The 17,631-nt window shown below is 41.7% G+C and overlaps 1 protein-coding gene across 1 annotated transcript in view; it reads right to left on the reverse strand.

Annotated features, from left to right (window-relative positions):
* Positions 1–17,631, reverse strand: part of INPP5A (inositol polyphosphate-5-phosphatase A) — a 1,335,101-nt gene that overhangs the window by 801,360 nt on the left and 516,110 nt on the right. The window contains exon 5 of the mRNA XM_086919541.1: positions 3,079–3,142. Within this exon, the coding sequence (XP_086775667.1) occupies positions 3,079–3,142 (64 nt within the window). The remainder of the gene's footprint in view (positions 1–3,078; positions 3,143–17,631) is intronic.

The following is a 17,631-nucleotide window of genomic DNA, read 5'->3' on the forward strand; positions in this document are numbered from 1 at the left end:
CTGAGGTGGCACTGGTTGTGCTAAAACAGACTGACAACTTGGGCAAGGAGAAATGGCGTGGACAATTATTTCATAACAGGCCAGTGTTGGGCAATGGAGTGCTTGACACTAGTGCTTAATTTGAGCCAGTGGTTGTGGAGAGTGGAGGGGAAGGGGGCACCAGCGCTCATTCTTGGGTTCCAGGACGTATTTTTCACCATCAGACGTTGACCCAGCACGAGAGAGAGAAAGGCAGAAAATGGAGAAAGAAGAACAACGAGAAAGAAAGGATAAGAGCGACAAAGGGAGAAAGCACAAATTACAAACAAACAACAGGACTGAGATAAGGAGACAGCATGTGTAGGGTGGTGGATGAAAGAGGCATGAGGAGGAATCAAGAGGAAATCTCCTTGGCATTTCGCAAAACAGACATCCAGCAATGCCTGCAGCCGGTTTTCGAGGAAGGCTTTCTGCCGTGACGCTTTTTCTTTTACAAATTAAGCACTGCTTGACATAGATATATAAGTTAACAGTGACAGTTGGTGCAAAAATAGACATTTAACAAGTAGAAATTGCAAAAAAGATTAGAAAACGAAATTGAGTGGACAATGAATCCACAAGAATAAAGCACACATATGTACCGCACCATTGATAAAGTTAGAAGGAGGAGGAGTTCAGATGGATTGGAGGAGAGTCCCATCAATCCGCAAAAATAGTAGAGTCCTTTAGAAAGTCAAAGGTTGCTATGCACTGAAATAAAATCCATTGCTCCTCCAATTTGAAGGCTTCAAAGACAGATTGAGTCAATGTCTGTGATCAATCAGACGGTTTCATGGACAGGTCCCATAGCATAGAGCTGTACGATCGGCTCCTCCACTTGATGGGAGGATACTCAGATGATGTTACGTTCAGATAGACCGTTCTCCAACACGCAACCTAACTGAATGTTGTAGACGCATGTTGTGATGAATCTATACGCTAACAGTACTCCTGGGTGAACTTCTCATCCACCTCCAGATCTACACTAAATGAACAGATAAGGCCATCAAGCCTACTTAAAAGTTTGTTAGTACGCACGCATGGCAGTGGGTTGGCGTTGGGACGCCACTCTGTACTTGCAGTTACTGCAGTCACACGAGTTCTCGTCTAAAATATTTTTACCACACCAATGTAAGACCAGAGTTACAATAAATTGTTGATCACCTTTTACTCAAAGAGAAAACAGTGCACACAGAATAAATAGACAATCATGAGTTTAAGGTCATATGTTGGCGGTTCCTTTAACTCACATGCAGGTACTTTAAACCAGTGCAGAACAGCATAAGTATCGATAAGGTCGCATTTGTGACCTACATCCATTGGTACACCTCATACAACTGTCCACTTGCAATCTCTACACGGTCGCAATCAAAGATACCAAGTCCCCATAATCCTGCGTTGTCCATAAAAAGTCAAACAATGGCCGGTGTTCCCATTACTTGGGAAGAATAGATGTAGTCTCTCAGTGAAATAGACCGAAATAAATCAAGCTCAGCCACTATTCATTTGATTGAAACCACCAAATATGAATGTGCCGGACCCATTAAACCACCCAAAGGTGGGGACAAGGACTCTGAGCGCCTCCTGACCCTTCATTAAAACCGACCACATCATTCTTCTCTGGGATTCCAGCATCTGATTTTTCAGAAACTCAATGAGAGGTAATGATTCTTTAATAATGTATCTGAATTTTTCCTTGGGCAGCCTACATTAGTGAAGGCAGCCGATGATGGCGCCTATGATTTATGACGCTCACACCTCTGATTTCACTATCCATAGAAGTGTCATTCAAATATTTTAGTGCAGGAAGACCCCATACCCCCAATTACAAGAACAGACACATTTTGGCTCGCTCGTGCCGAGTAAAAAAATTAATGAATCTGTATAAATTGATGCAATTCGTTTACTTCACAGTTATTGCCACTTCAATGACGTGTCAAATTAAAGTGATGTAAGAAGAAGAATTAATGTGATCTGGCTCAGCAGCCTCTCTGGGCTTTTGTGGGTATAAGGAGGGACGGGTCACAATTTCATTTATACGGAGGAATGTAACTTAGAAATAATCTCCCTGATGCCTGGTGGCAGCCTGGAGGCATTAAACCTGCCCACCTCACAGCAGGCGAGAATCCTGACACAAAAGTACCAATGGGACGGCGAGGGCATGAATTTCACGGCGACAAACATCTTCATAGAAATACATGTTTTAACTTCCTTGGTTTGTGAACAATGGTATATTCCGTGTGGTTTTCCAAAAAGTGCAAATGATTAAATACTCCAGATAAAATGTATCTTTTCGACTCACGCCATTTCAATCACGGTGTGTAATGCGTTTGACACTTTGTGTCATAAATATCTGCCAGAGACATCTGTATGGCTACAATCTATTCAGAGCTGAACACTTATGAAAGCAAAATAAGGAAGACAAATTAAGCTAAACAAAGGCTGCTGGCTTTTTATTTTTTTTAACAGGATTTTGTAGGCTTTCTCCTCAAGGTTTTGATGTATCTCGATCATGTGATGCATACGTGCTGTGTGCTAATGGTATCAGGCAATCTTGCATTACCATCACATTTTCACTGTGTGACGCATGCGCTCTCGAGGGCTGCTGCCGGAAGAGTCGACAGTGAAGAGGAAAACAAATGCAAAATATTGTCTGCTCGGGAACGCCTACTAGCCCGCGGGTATTGCAGTTGAAGTAAACATAGGTATTGCAGTAGGAATAAATGTAGGCATTCATTGTGATCTCAACTACCAAGACAGGTGAGAAGAGAGAATCCAGGCATCATAATTACCTACAATCAGGTGGTCATTGATATTAGTTCTAAATTTGTGAACACTTCGCAAATTGTTTCACTTCTATTTCCATTATCTTTCTTATATACTTTTGTGCGCAGAGTGATGCATATATCTTAAGAACTGGTAGGAAAATTACCAATATGAGTCCAAGCAGCAGTTCTGCTTTGATCCATTATGAAAATTAAATGATATAATGATGCCACCCACCATCAAAGTATCAAAACCAGCCTTTAGCCACTTATTAGGACTTTCCAAATGACTTACCTTTAAAGTCAAACTGATATGCATTTTTCAAGGATTCATGCAGAAAGTAGAAGTTTCCTAGTGCCTGTAGAGAGAAAAAAAGATGAATTGAAATGTGATTTATACTTTTAGAGCAACTTTAATAAGGTCCATTTTAGCTTTACAAATGAATAATAAATATTGGGCAAAACATTTTTGAGCCTTGGTCAAATATTCTGAAAAGCTTGGTAGGTATAAGCTTTAGACATGCTATAGCGCCTACAGAGGTGACAACGAAGAGAATGACCAACAGAATACATTTCTTTAACTAGTCGGCAGGCTGTTTCCTTCTGTAACTGCTTTGGGAGTTAGGAGAGCTGTGTGAAAAGGCTGACTTGAATTCACAGGTCTGAGTTTTACAATTTGCAGCGGTAGCAACATAGTAGTCAATTTGTATTGCATTTCCCCCACCAGCAAAACAGATACTTTGATAATAAACAGCAAATAATACCCAATTAGATTCAAACAATGATTACTGAATCCAACACAAAAGGCATAAATAGAATTATAAGCCTGAGCTCCTGATCTAGAAAAACTATGGTCACTAAATTCTAAGATGACCTCCAGGACGCAGCCGCATAAAGTGTGCCTCACCTTCCACTACCTCTCCATTTCAGTGTGGGCATTTCCATCCTGCATGAAAGAGACCGTGTTAGCCACCGTTTGATGGCAGCATGAGTCTTGGACTCCACTGACCCCAAGTTTGCTTTTTTGCCTCAGGGTAGTCTCAATTCAACCGGATTAACATTCTGGCTAACTCCCATGAAGTCGAATTTTAAGACGTGTAATACAAACGGATTCAGACTAACAACAAGTATAAATCGCTTTGTCTAAAAACACTCGAAAGTCTAAATGAAATTTTAATTGAAAAGCTGTCAACTACCTATTTGAATTACCTGCAAGGTGGAACCAATAAACATTTATATCTATAGAATTATCAAACCATGATAAATTTTGAGTTTGCCTTTCCTTATTTCGAATTATGATTCAAGAGCTCCCACTTATTCAGAAATTATGGCTATCATTTAAAGTTAGGCAGGCGGCCAGCTGTCCACTGAGGAGAAGTAATAGCCGTCACTTACCTCGTGAACTGCCACATGTCATCTCCACTTTCCTGGGGGAGGTGCCTTTATACCTTCAAAAGAGTGGCCATCATGGTGGCTCCTCTTGAGGCACTGAAAGCTTGGTGAGGGGTATCCATGTTTCATGCAGCAGCTCAGCAACTTCTTTCCCAAATTCCAAAGCAGAATTTTGTTTTTGTAAAACAAGAAAGTAAGGATCCTGCCACCCTGGAAGTTTGGGTGGGGGTCATTTTGTTTTCCTTTTCTGTTGTTCTAGACCACCAAACTTTCCATTGGCAATCCCCAAGAGAAAAAGAAACCTCAGAACGTCTGCTCAGGTTTGGCACAAAGACTGAGGTACTTTCACCAATGGCGCAAGTTTGCCAGGCCTTCAGTGTGAGGACATCACCAGAAGAGATATGGTGATCTCTCAACTTCAAGTAAAACGGGCAGAACATCAGGTTGGCAGACAGAGTACTCCACCATGTTTTAGAGGAGTACCCTGCCTTCCAAACTCTAAATGAGGGCCTGTGCTTTGCAAAAATACCCTGTCTGGCAGGATCTTGAAATGTTTTTAAAAAATCTATGAGTTTTACTCTAATATATAGAACACAAGATATATTGTATACACAAAGGAGAATATAATTTAAAATCAAAATATGCGACAAGCAAAACTTAAATGTAGTTGCTTCCAGGAACTCCAGTTGTCTTTGGATCTTCAATATGTACCTCTGCCATCTCTTGAAATGAGATCTGGGGACCATGGTCTCTGTCACTACTCCTAAATTAATTCCCTACACTTCACCAATATATCAGCAACAAGTAGAAATTATATAAGGCTAAAAAATGATGCCCGTCTTCCACTAACCAAAACAGGGTTTGGGCTCCAATCAGTAAGGCTGAGCCTCAATTAAACAAAGAACAACAGGGATGCCAGTACTGATGCCTAATCAAAAAATTAATCTCAAAGATCACACATTGAAATCAAACAACGTGGTCCCAAGACCTAATCATATATTACTTTATTCGGTCATTTGTACAAAACACCATCAAAGTATACAAAAGATAACAACACAACTATATATACAATTAAAATAGTATTAAACCATTTGGAGCATGAGTACAGATGACATCCCAAAACAGGGTAAAACAACATATAAAAATTCATCCTACATAGTCAAGCTAAAAAAGAGAGTGCTATACAGTCTACCAACCGTTTAGAATAATGGACCATGTATACCAACTTGATTTTTAACCGCATCGCTGCTGCGGCGATTTTTGCGCTGTGCGGCTTTTTTTAAAAAGCCGCGTTACATGACGAGCTCAGCTCGTCATCAGCACACGCCACCCGTGGCTGATGACGAGCTGAGCTCGTCATCAGCAGCGACGGGGTTAAAATACATGTTCAACGTATGGGGAAAAAGGATTAAAAATGACTTTGTTACTATAATAAAAACTTTTTACGGATCAACCAGAAGGAAAATAAAAAACGACTAAGAGCAAATACTATTGGCCCTGATGTATCAGATTTTAAGATCCTGAATGCGATCTGGTGCTGCCTATCTCCCAGATTGAGACATAGTGGTCTAATCCATTTCCTGCGCATCTGCCTATACTTTGTACAAAAAAATCAAGATGTGTTCTTCAGACTTGTGAGCTTCACGGCAAGCAGGACAAAGATGTAAAACCAAGCCAGTCACCTCTTTCCCTGGAAATTTCAGAAGCAGGTTATCATATCTAAATCTAACATACAAGCTCTTGGCAAAAGGAGGTGTAATCAAATCAAGGAAGGGTCCAAACAAAAAGCTTGTTTTAACATTTAAAAAGTTAGATGTTAGATGTCCACTACCTTGGTTATTGATATATAGCCCCCAATTACACTCCAATACGTAGATTTGAGGGTCAGAATATCACATTTGATGGCCTTTTCTGGGTGCTCCCACAAGACCGTCAGGTTCAGTAAGTTACACCATTTGGCAATATGTCTGAACCACAGTAGTTGTTTTGTCCCAAGACCTCTTTTTCCGTCTGAATTAATCAAAATGTATTTATCCAAATTACATTTTTGAGGATTTCACAATCACTAAAGAGTTGTTTTAAAAACAGTTAAAAACCTTTTTTCCACACCACACATATCCCAACCATCTATTCAGATATACATCTTACTACCATTCATTAAGTCACTTACATCTCACTTATCTCCAATTATTCAACATACAATAATCATCATCAAACAACACATTCAGTCGCCATACAGGTGTCCCTTGAATTTATGCAATAAATGGGCTATCGTTTTTTCCAGGAGGTCCTGAGGAGAACCCCGGAAGTTGAGGGGGTTCAAAACGCGTAGACCCAATTTTGGGACAAAATGATTTTTGGATTTGATGTTAATTTTGTTGTATTATATGTACACATTGTTTGAGCTGTGTCCCTTTGGCCTGTGTTGAAAAATATTTGGTCTGAGATTACCTAAGGATTGTTTCTTGGTGTACAGTTGCATTGGTTGTTTTGCTGCTGGATTGAATGGCAACTGAATGTGTTGTTTGATGATGATTATTGTATGTTGAATGAATGGAGATAAGTGGGATGTAAGTGACTTAATGAATGGTAGTAAGATGTATATCTGAATTGATGGTTGGGACATGTGGTGTTGAAAAGGGTTTTTGAATGTTTTTAAAAAAAACTCTTTAGTGATTGTGAAATCCATTAAAAAATGTAATTTGGATAAATACATTTTGATTAATTCAGATGGAAAAAGAGGTCTTGGGACCACGTTGTTTGATTTCAATGTGTGATCTTTGAGAATAATTTTTTGATTAGGCATCAGTACTGGCATCCCTGTTGTTCTTTGTCTTCCACTAAGCCACACAATAAAGATGTTCCCAGAGCTTCATGTATTCAAAACTCATTGCCAAACATACCACAAACATCCCATGCACTCAAACTCCACCACTCCTCTTAAGTCAGTTACTCACCTCAGGCACTGAGCTAAACAAATTCTCCTTGGACTAAAAAATGGTCCTAGATTTCTAGCCTGGATCAGCGAGTCAGCATTTAGCACTACTCCCTCTGCCTGCTCTGAAGTATTCAACCTAATGTGCCCCACAAGCCAGTGCCTACTGAGAGTGTGTACGGCTATCACTTCTATTGTGCCAGAGAAACTGCACTGAACCTAGGGCTGCAACAATACACCATATTCCATCTTCGGGTGGTTTTGAATGCTGTAGAAGATGTGGCAGATGGAAAGAAGGATGAAAGGAAGCCCAGGCACTCAATTTCATTCCCTTAATTTGCTTAGTGGCAATGTCTGAGTCACCATCAAGAGCCTCTGTATCAGCCACGGATACACCCAGTAGCAGATCCCAAAATACCACAGCAGGAAAATGGAAGACTACACTACACTGAATGCTCGACCACTAACCCAATATGCCTTGTGTGGATCCCTTGGAGCAATCCATGGGATAAGGGGCATGCTCTATACGAGCATATCTGACAAAACTAAACACAACGCTTTCCGATGAAAAGTCACAATTGTGCTTTTCTGAATCACCCGCACACCCAATATTTCTTATCTTGAAATTATGCTTTGAAGCTTTGAGGGAATTCAGTTCACACAGCCATGAAAAACAAGATATTCATTCATTCTTTCAGATGATTCCATGACTTCAAGGTTTCATATTTATTTGTCACAAATTTGGCACTAGTGAGTACTTCTACTCAGCTCTCAATCACTAAACGTCTTGCACAGCAGCTCCAGAGAGTCAATTTCTGCAAGGGGTAGTCATCATGGGAAAACGTGGGAATTGGCCCTGTGGCCAAAGAAGCAAGAGGAGGAAAAAATAAGTGGGGATGGTCTCACCCTGTATTTTCTCCATGCGTAACCACTATCCTCCATTTTAAATGAAACCTTCATTCAAAAAATATTTTGAATATTATAAGGGTATGATGACAGAAGCACCAAAGAGGACCAGGACCAGTGTTGCATCCACATTCATGCTGATATTTGTTTCAATTATTACAAATGTGACATAGGTAATGGTCACTTAGAATCTAACTCATTAAAAGAACACAAAGCTGTTCAATGTACCACAGATCACTGAACCTAATTTGCAAGGGGAGGTCAGTAGGCATCAACACTGGGTGCAGCCACTGCAACCAAATACTATACAAATTCTGCCACCAGCCTGGACGCTGTCAAAGGAGTCAAGTTAGTACACCCGTCAGATTAAGGAAACAGGAGTCCAGTTTAGGTTCTCTCCTGTCTTAACATCCCACCCATGCCAACAGGGAGCACTTAATTTGCATTTTGTGGGGTCGCAGACGAATAGACAGCGTTTAAGTGAACCTAAATAGAACAACTATGGGGGACGTTCAGGGACACTAGATATACTACAAGTCTACCTCTAACAACATTTCCAGCTAAACTGAATGAGCAGTTGCTACCTCTTTACATTTTAAAGCTATGTCGACCATTTGTAGGTCCAGTCATCATTTACCATTTTAAGGTACGGAAACCATGTGGTAGACATCAAGGAGAAACTTCCATGGGAGCACAACCCTGCACAGACATACCTATGGAGTAGCATGCTTCTTTCAATCACTACATTCACTTAACCACAGCACAGAGCTTAGGGGATGAATCCTATGCTTGGTTTTCTATTTTCTGGAAAGAACATGCACATCAGGTAAAAATCAGCATATTGCAGAATTGGGAAGGCAACTTGAATCAAGACCTGTAATATTCAGAATATATTTGTGTTAGACCTGGCATCCTTTGGCCTGGTTTGCTTCCGAATTTTTGCTTTCTGGTCTCCTGTTTGTGATTTCGTTTCTGCTGGCTTTTGGACTATGAGCACTTAACCACTACTGACTAAAGTGCTTGTGCTGGTATCTAAACCTTGATGGCAATTAGTTTATCCATGACTGATACATTTGGTTCACTTGTCAGTCCATAGTAATGTGGTATGTGGTATACCTAGGGCTTGTAACGCAAATGCTACCAGTGAGCCTGCAGCACAGATTCTGCCATCCCCTCCCCACAGAGATAGCCTTTCAAACCTGACTCAGGCATGCCACTGCAGGGACTGGGGGTGCAGTTTACTACCACCTTGACTTGGCATTTCCAACTACTTGCCAAGCCTTAAACTACCCATTTATTACATATCAGTCACCCCAAATGTATGCCCTAGGTAGCCCTAAGGGCAGGGTGCTGTGTAAGTAAAAGGTAGGACAAATACATTTTTTTTAATATATGTCCTGGTCGTGACAACCACCCAAGTTCGTTTTTACTACTGTGAGGCCTTTTCCTTTCATAGGTTAACATTGGGAATTCCTTAAATATCCTTTATAAGTTTAATTCCTGATTGCAGAGTAGTACCTGCGTTATGTTTTATATAATTGGATAGGTCATGACAAATCCTCTTTAGTGGTAAAGTTGGATCTGCTAGTACTAATCTAGAAATGTTGCTTTTAGAAAGTAGACATTTCTCTGCTCTTAGCCTTACAGCCTGTCTCCAATACATGGGTGGGGTGACAGCTACACTTTGTGCAATCCCTCTAGACAGTCACAAGTACAGGACACTAAGCTGCATTCATCTGCATACTTATGGGTCTTCCTGAGAAAGAGGGTGGTGATAAGCTGACATGTACAGTTGAATAGGTAGTGACTAGGCCTCACAAAAAAACACTGATTTATCCCCCACAGATAGGCTGGCAGACAGTTGGGCTAAAAGGAGACATGTGCACCACAAAGGCTTTGTTTTGTAGTCACCTCCTGTTAGATCTGGCCCTTTGTGTAGGTTTATCGGCAAACTTTGTGGGTTTTGCTGCCTATTTTTCTAACCCTATTTTCGTTGGCTATAGGGTTCTGGGCACTTTACCACTATTGATTAGTGCTAAAGTACATATGCTCTCTGTGTAAATTATGATATGATTGATTATCCATGATTGGAATTTTTGATTTACTGTTAAGTCCCTGGTAAAGTACTTTGAGTGTGTCAGGGCCTGAAAATCAAATGCTACTAGTGGGATTGCAGAAAAATTGAGTTTAGGCTCTCTGAACTCAGAATTTATTAACACACCTTTTAATAAAGGTGGTTTTTAAATTATGTATTTAAAAGGCCACTTTTAGAAAGTAGGCATTTTCTTGCTTTACCATTCTGTGTGCCTCTGACTGTTTGTGTAGTTAGCTTCTAGTTTTAGAGTGACCAGATCTGGGATTTGCATTCACTCTAGACAGTCACAAGTGGGGTTGAGGTGTACCCTGCCTTGCCAACTCATCGATGGGATGAATAGACCTGGTCTGCATTTACAGTGGTGGGAGGAGTTTTGCTTTCACAAGAATAGGCTGTGTCTCCTTTGCACAATGCTGTCTCCACCTTCTGTGGTCATGCTGCACCAGGGAGGACAGGACTGGTTTGGACTGGGTTCAGAGACCCTTGCCACAAAGAAAATAATAACAAAATGGGGTATAAGTATTGGACCTTAAACCCCAGGACGTTAGATTCCTTCAAGAAACAAGAGGACCCTACAAAGAAGAAGAGCGGAAGGACTATGTGAGGAGCGCTGCCTTTTCTGTGTGAGGGGTGGGTTGGCCTGCAGTTACTGCTTATGTCTATGGTGGATGAAAAGGACTGACTCTTTTTGCCCTGCTGTGGTATCCTGCTTGTGAAGAATCTCCAAGGGCTTGTGAGTGCTTGTCTCCAGTTGGAAGTCTCAGGGAGATAAAATACTTCAAGAAAAGAGCTGTGCTATATCTAAAAAGGAACCTGCCTGGAAGGAGGGCTGTACAACTGTTTGAGGAGTGCTGCCCCTGATGTTTGCAGGGTGGGATGTCCTACGGTTGTGGAGCAGGAATGGACTGGACTGTTCTACCCCCCTTTTGCTTTATTTGCTTTAAAGCGTGTAAGGAGCGCTTTATTTTTGCACTGTGAGCGTGGAGCACTTTTGTGCTCTGTTTTTTGTAAAAAAAAGGAAACTGGCAGGAAGTGCATGGTGAGTGCTTTAAATTCTGTGGCCAGAGTCCGAAGTGTTGGATCACTCTGCTAAGGAAGGCAGCAACTAGCCGTCAGAAACACCCCTTGCTTCCTCCAGTCACTGGGATTCCCGTGTGACATCACCACCAGGAACCCGACAGACACGCAGATTCATCTGTAGCTGCCCGCTGAAGAGGAAGCGGACGAGCTCTGCTGATGTCCCACTGTGAGTGGGTAAGGAAGCTTGCCGGCAGTAAGGTGAAGCTAGGCTGCCCAACTTTGTTCCCGCTGCACCGTAGTCTCACGGGCAGCCAAGTGGGGCTGTTTTAGGAAGAAGGGGGTAGCCCAGAGTGGTCTCTCCACCTTAGTGCAAGTTGGGCCGATCAGAGCCACAAAGGAGGCTGTGCTGTTGGGCTAGCAGCGGCACCGCACATTCATGGGCCATCTGATTATCCCCTCAGTATCCCTGACTGCGGGAGACCATCAATTTCCAGGTGAGTGCTTCCCCATCCTTGTGTCAGCACTTACCTAAGGGAGGGCCCAGTAAACAGCATTTCTGAATGGGGTGAGTCCTCGTTGGAGGTCCGCCGCCTAGAAACTTGCCGCACATCAGGATCATTGCCATAATGAGCACAGCGGCCCATGGGCCCTAGGATAGGTTTGCCATACCGTGATATCTGGGGATTGATGTATACCCTACCTACTGCATTTCATGCCCTATTGTTGGATCATGCATGGTCAGGATACCAAGTACGGTTAGTTATAGGAACTGCATATTACTACAGTTATGATGTTTATGTAACACAGGCAACTTATATGTACTAATTGTTGGGTCTATGACCATTGCCATAGCAAAGTGATTTATGATCTATGTGATGGCATGACAATTACCTAGTTGGAAAAGTGATTTATATGATTGTGGTTCAATGTGATTTATGTATAAAAAAACGGATATATTTATATAACCTTGTGTGGAGTTTTTTCTGTGGTGTGCCTAGTGGGCCACTAGTAGGTGTGTATGTTGCGCAAATGCTTTATACATTGCCTCTGGAATAAGTCTGACTGCTGTGCCAAGCTACCAAGGAGGTGAGCAGCGGTTATCTTGGGTGTGTAACTCCATTACCCTGACTAGAGTGGGGGGTTCTGCCTGGCTTAGGTGCATACTCCAGCCAACCAGAAACCCAATTTCTAACAACTCCACTTCAAGGATACATTTGTATATAGGTATTGGGTCTATGATCACCTCGTACTAGTTGACTTTGGAGTCCTAAGGAGACTCAGCCAACCAGAAGACTATGCTACTGAAGGGACTGACAATATGTTAACTGCTTTGCTATGTTGGGATGCTGCCTGCTGATTGCTGGGCTACAGGACTGCTACTTTTCTACCTGCACTGCTGTGTGGGCCTGCTGCCTCTGACCAGGGCAGTGAGAAGGACTGGACCTGTATTCTACAAACTTTTGCAAATTAAGTAACTCCAAGGACTTGTTGACTTACCTCCTGTTCAGGAACTTTCAGGGCCATCAAAGATTTCATTTGCACAAATAACCACTGCTGAGGTCTGCAGATCCCGAGTGTGTCTCTGCCTGACATGCCCCCAACCAGTTCTGGGCCATCGCAGAGTCGCTAGCCAATTTTTGGGCATCCATATGCATCAGCGCGGTGCACTGATCAAGAACCACCGTGTCTGCCTGCTTGAGCACAGACTATTGTATTTATTGCCTTCACTGAAGCTGCAGCACCTCAAGGCAGTACAGTGTAACCCAGTGCACTCTGCACGCATAAAGGAAAGTTGGGCATCTGCTCTCCATGACTCCAATCACCACATTGTATCCAGCAAGGAAAGACTCCAGCAATGTGGGTCCTGGTCCCAAGGCTGACGGCACTACTGCAATCTCCAAGAAAGGTAGTGTACGCTCTGGGACTTACGAGGTCACTGCAGCGCAACAGCACAACAACGTTCTGGCGGGGGCCCCAAACAGCGTGAGTAGATCAGTATCCCGCAAACTTGACATTCCATTTTAACTGTAATAAATTTGGGAGCATTGCTTCGCGCTGACCTGGGGACAAAGTCTGTTCCCGATCCGCGGCGTGGATCGATGTCATTTCCCCAGCATAACCGTAATCTAATAAAAGTGCAAGGGCTCTTTCAGCATTGTACATTCTTAAAGAATTCGTAACTTGAGATACTTTAATTGGATTCTTATCATTTTTATCTTGTTGTAAAAGTAAAAGAGATACTATTTTAATACCTCATTGTGGAGTCTTTTTTTATGTTTTCATTATGTTACTGTATCCACATATGCACAAATGCTTTACACATTGCCTCTTAAATTAAGCCTGACTGCTCTGTGTCAAGCTACCAAAGGGTGAGCATGGGCTGATTTAAGTATGTGATTGACTAGAATTGCGGTCCCTACATGGACAGGGAGCATATCTCTGCCAACTAGAAACTGGACTTCTAACAATTTGTAACTGAAATGTTTATAGGATAAATAGTAATACTTTGAGTGATTCATATAGAGGATAAAATAACTATTTTAGGGTAGTGACAAGGCAGACTGCTGTACCAATGAGAGGTAATAAAGATACCCATAAGAAGAACAGTTTTCAGACAGAGGGGACCCAGTCTATTGTTACAGGTTAAAATCAATTCTAAGAACATTTTCCTTTAATATGCTGAATAAGTGTTAATAAGAAACATTTGAATAGCTCCATGGCTTATGCTACATCAAGAAATACCTGGAAAGGGATTTCAACATAACGATGAATAATTAATATCTACTTCCTCATGCTACTAGCTGTCACAGGAACCCATAACTGTTATGGAACTGAATCTTCCCACAAGAATCACAAAAGATTGCAGGTCAGTAAATACCTGGTAAGAAACACCTATCCTTACAACTTGGTAGTCATGTTTTGCATATTGAATTGAGTTGCTAATAACATAGGTACTGATTTATGAATTTGTAATGAATTAAGGCGACTCCTGAACTGTCCAGTTAAGACACTTTATTTAAATTTAATGGAGAATGGAAAAGAGGAGACATTATTTGTCGGTCCAGGCAAGAACGACAGTAGTCAGGAGCATAATTTTAGGTCGTCTTGACTACTGCAATGCGCTACTTTTGGAATCCCCGGGGTATTTGATTGCTAGACTCCAGAGTGTACAGACCATAGCTGCAAAGCTCGCGCTGAGCCGTCCACACCAATCATCAACAACACAGGCTTTGGCGGAGCTTCACTGGCTTCCGGTAGCACAAAGGATTTTGTTTAAATCCTTGTGCGTCACGTTTAAGGCGCTTCATGGGTAAGGACCTAAGCCGATTCAAGCCAGCTAACAATGGTACGTACCCAATCGCAGTCTTCGTTCCGCATCTGCCCACCTGGTCAGGGTACAAAGACAAAGAGGGCAACCATGGGAGGTAGAGCCTTCAGTATGGCAGCTGCCCATCTCTGGAACAGCTTGCCCCTGGATATCAGGAACACACCGAACCTGCTGCTTTTTTGCAAGAAAGTAAAAACCTGGCTCTTTCCTAAAGCCCGCTCCCTGAGTCTCTAACTCTGTACCTAATATCTGCCTAGTGGTGTCTGGTCCGTATGTTGTCTTAGCACCAGGATGCCCGTAGGGTTACAGTGCGCTCTACAAATGACAAAAATAAATAAATAAATTATTTGAAGTGATCCAAAAATACCACTTCTCATTGGAACTCCCATAGCAATTTTTGCTCTGCACCACAGACAGAACTTTACTCAGAGTAGGCTCTTTTGTGATTCATAATTTAGTAAGATTCCATTTAGTAGTCTTTGAGATAGATCTATTAAAAAACAGTTGTGTGGCGGATGACAAAGGTTCAGCCTTTTGAATGTTACAGGAGTTGGATTAGAGATTTTTCTAGAAATGTTCGGATTGTACACCAATTTCTGAACTGGAAACCAAATTCACTCACTTTACAAATGGTTCTCGAAATGAGTGTGAAGTTCTTGAATCTAACTGTCATCAATTAACACCATGTCAGTCGTTCATGAACCCTTCTCAAACTCATGGACTGGAAAACATATCTCACAAGCCAACTCAGGGAGCTTCCAGAATATGCTCCAATTGTCTACACATGAAATATGGATTTGTTGTAAGTGCATATGTTCCTATTTGTAAGTAGATGGAACACCCCTGCATGAAATATCACTTCTTGCAGTATGTGAATAATCACATGTATCTCACTAGTTATGGATGGATACATAGAAGGGCCCTTTACATAATGCTCCGGATTCAATGTGGATTTCTTATACCTATATACATACCCATATAGAAGTGGATGTAACATTGTGAAAAAATGCAGCTGGTTCCAACAGTTATGTGGAAACTCTCCCCACTCCCCACACAAAGAGTGCATTCTGAAAAAGTACCTTGAACTGTTAGACCTGTTAGTTTGTGATGCACATATTTACTCTTCATAGGAGAGGTAGCAAACTGAGTCAAGTTGGATGTATGGTACGGTGCAACTAGGATGCAAGCTGCACCACTTCTTTCCAGAAATATGATACTGCTTGGCTCTAAGGAATTTTACAAATAGTTGAGGCTATATTACGGCTTGGTGTGCTAATCAATGCAGAGCTGGACAAACAGGTCATAGGCACATTACCCACACCCCTGGGGTAGTTGTTATTAGGGAGCTGGAGTACATACTGTGTGTATATCAGTTGCAATATGTAAATATTTTCACAGATAAAAACAAAAGGTTAAAGTGACATTGTAGTTAGGTATGTTAATAAGACTAAAACTTGCATTAAAACATACAGATATTCACTGAAAAAAGAAAGGTTAGAGTAACATTAGAGTTAATTGACAGAAGAAGATAAGCACTAGCTTTAAAAAAATTAAAAACCACTGAAATTCACCAGTTATAATTTAGTCAACTAACTATAACTTGTGCCCTCATCGTGTAATGCTTACGACTGCAAATCTTTGATCATTCATTACAGATTAAATGACATCATTAATGATATCATTAATCACATCTCAAATTACATAATTGATGACATAACTGATCACATCACTAAGCACATCATCGAATGTTTGTGGCAGAGTGCTACAAGCTTTGTGGGCTGGAAGTAATTCAACAAACTAAACCTGTGCCCACACTTCAATCACTAATCAACTTATAAGCTGTATAACATTTGACAATATGCAGGACATTTTGCATATTTGTCAACTCACTCACATTTGTTTTGCATTTACCTCTTTTTACAGGTATTCACCTGCCTAACAAACAAAATGCTTTAATATGGTCCCCACTTATTAAACCTTGATCACCCTCCAAGTGTCCGTTCTCTTTTCATCTTAATAGGTTCACGGTTTTGTAATCCACATATTGTGTCATTTTGAGTTAGGAGGTTGATAGGTATACATTAGCAACTTATAAGGCACCTTTAGGCAGGCTCTATGGCCAACCTTCCAAATTTTGGTAAAATGCACTACTTGCATGCCTGAAATTAGCAGAGTGGCTACAACCTTACAGCCATGCCTACAACCATGCTGAGTTAAACCACCTCTAAGTAGATCACCATTACATTGTACATTCGTCAACAATGAGGAAAGCTTAAAAATCTTCTGGGACATTATGCAAATACATGTACACACCTTATTAACATCCACTATACTTATAATACCGGTGGTTCTTAACCTTTTGACTTCTGCGAAGCACATTGAATCATTACCTGGATCCGGAGCCCTCCACTGAATCATTATTGGAAACTGAGGACTCCCAGCCTCTGCAATTTCTATTATTCCAACGAAAATCAAAAATACCAAAAGCTAACTTCAATCCCTACTGCCACCAGGGACACGACCTGAAGAATCATCGCCACTAGAGGACAGACTTTTAACGGATCACTTGCACACGAAAGCGATCTCACTGACATACCTTAAGATAATTAACAACTACCCGGATCCCACGGCAGCGCTGAAGGGTACATGGGAACGGGAACTAGGAGACATCGAGGAAGCCGACTGGCGAGAAGAGCTTGCGTCTCCCAGGGAGGTAGCAATCCCATCGAGACTAAGGCTAGTGCAGCTTAAAATTCTACACCGCACATATTACACGAGGACGATGCTCCACAAAATCCACCACGCAGACACATCACTCTGCCTCAGACAATGCGGGCAAGCAGGCACATTTTTTCATACTATCTGGCAGTGTCCCAAGATCGTTTCCTATTGGGCGATGGTGATGTGGACACTCTCACAGGTCACACATGTCACAGTATTGCCAGAACCTAGGTGCTGCTTGCTCAACATCTGGGAGCCCACAGATCTCGCTGGGACGGCCCAAGACTGGGTGACATTAGGCATGATAATAGCAAAGCGCAACATCGCGCAACGCTGGGGATCCAGAGATAGCCCTACCCTCAGCCTATGGTGTAAAGATATGGACATTGCAATGATGGCGGAAAAATCTGTGTATTTCCATCGAGGATGTCTGAAAAAATGGGCAAAGGTT

The sequence above is a fragment of the Lissotriton vulgaris genome, chromosome 5 (assembly GCF_964263255.1).
Source record: "Lissotriton vulgaris chromosome 5, aLisVul1.2, whole genome shotgun sequence".
NCBI lineage: Eukaryota > Metazoa > Chordata > Amphibia > Caudata > Salamandridae > Lissotriton > Lissotriton vulgaris.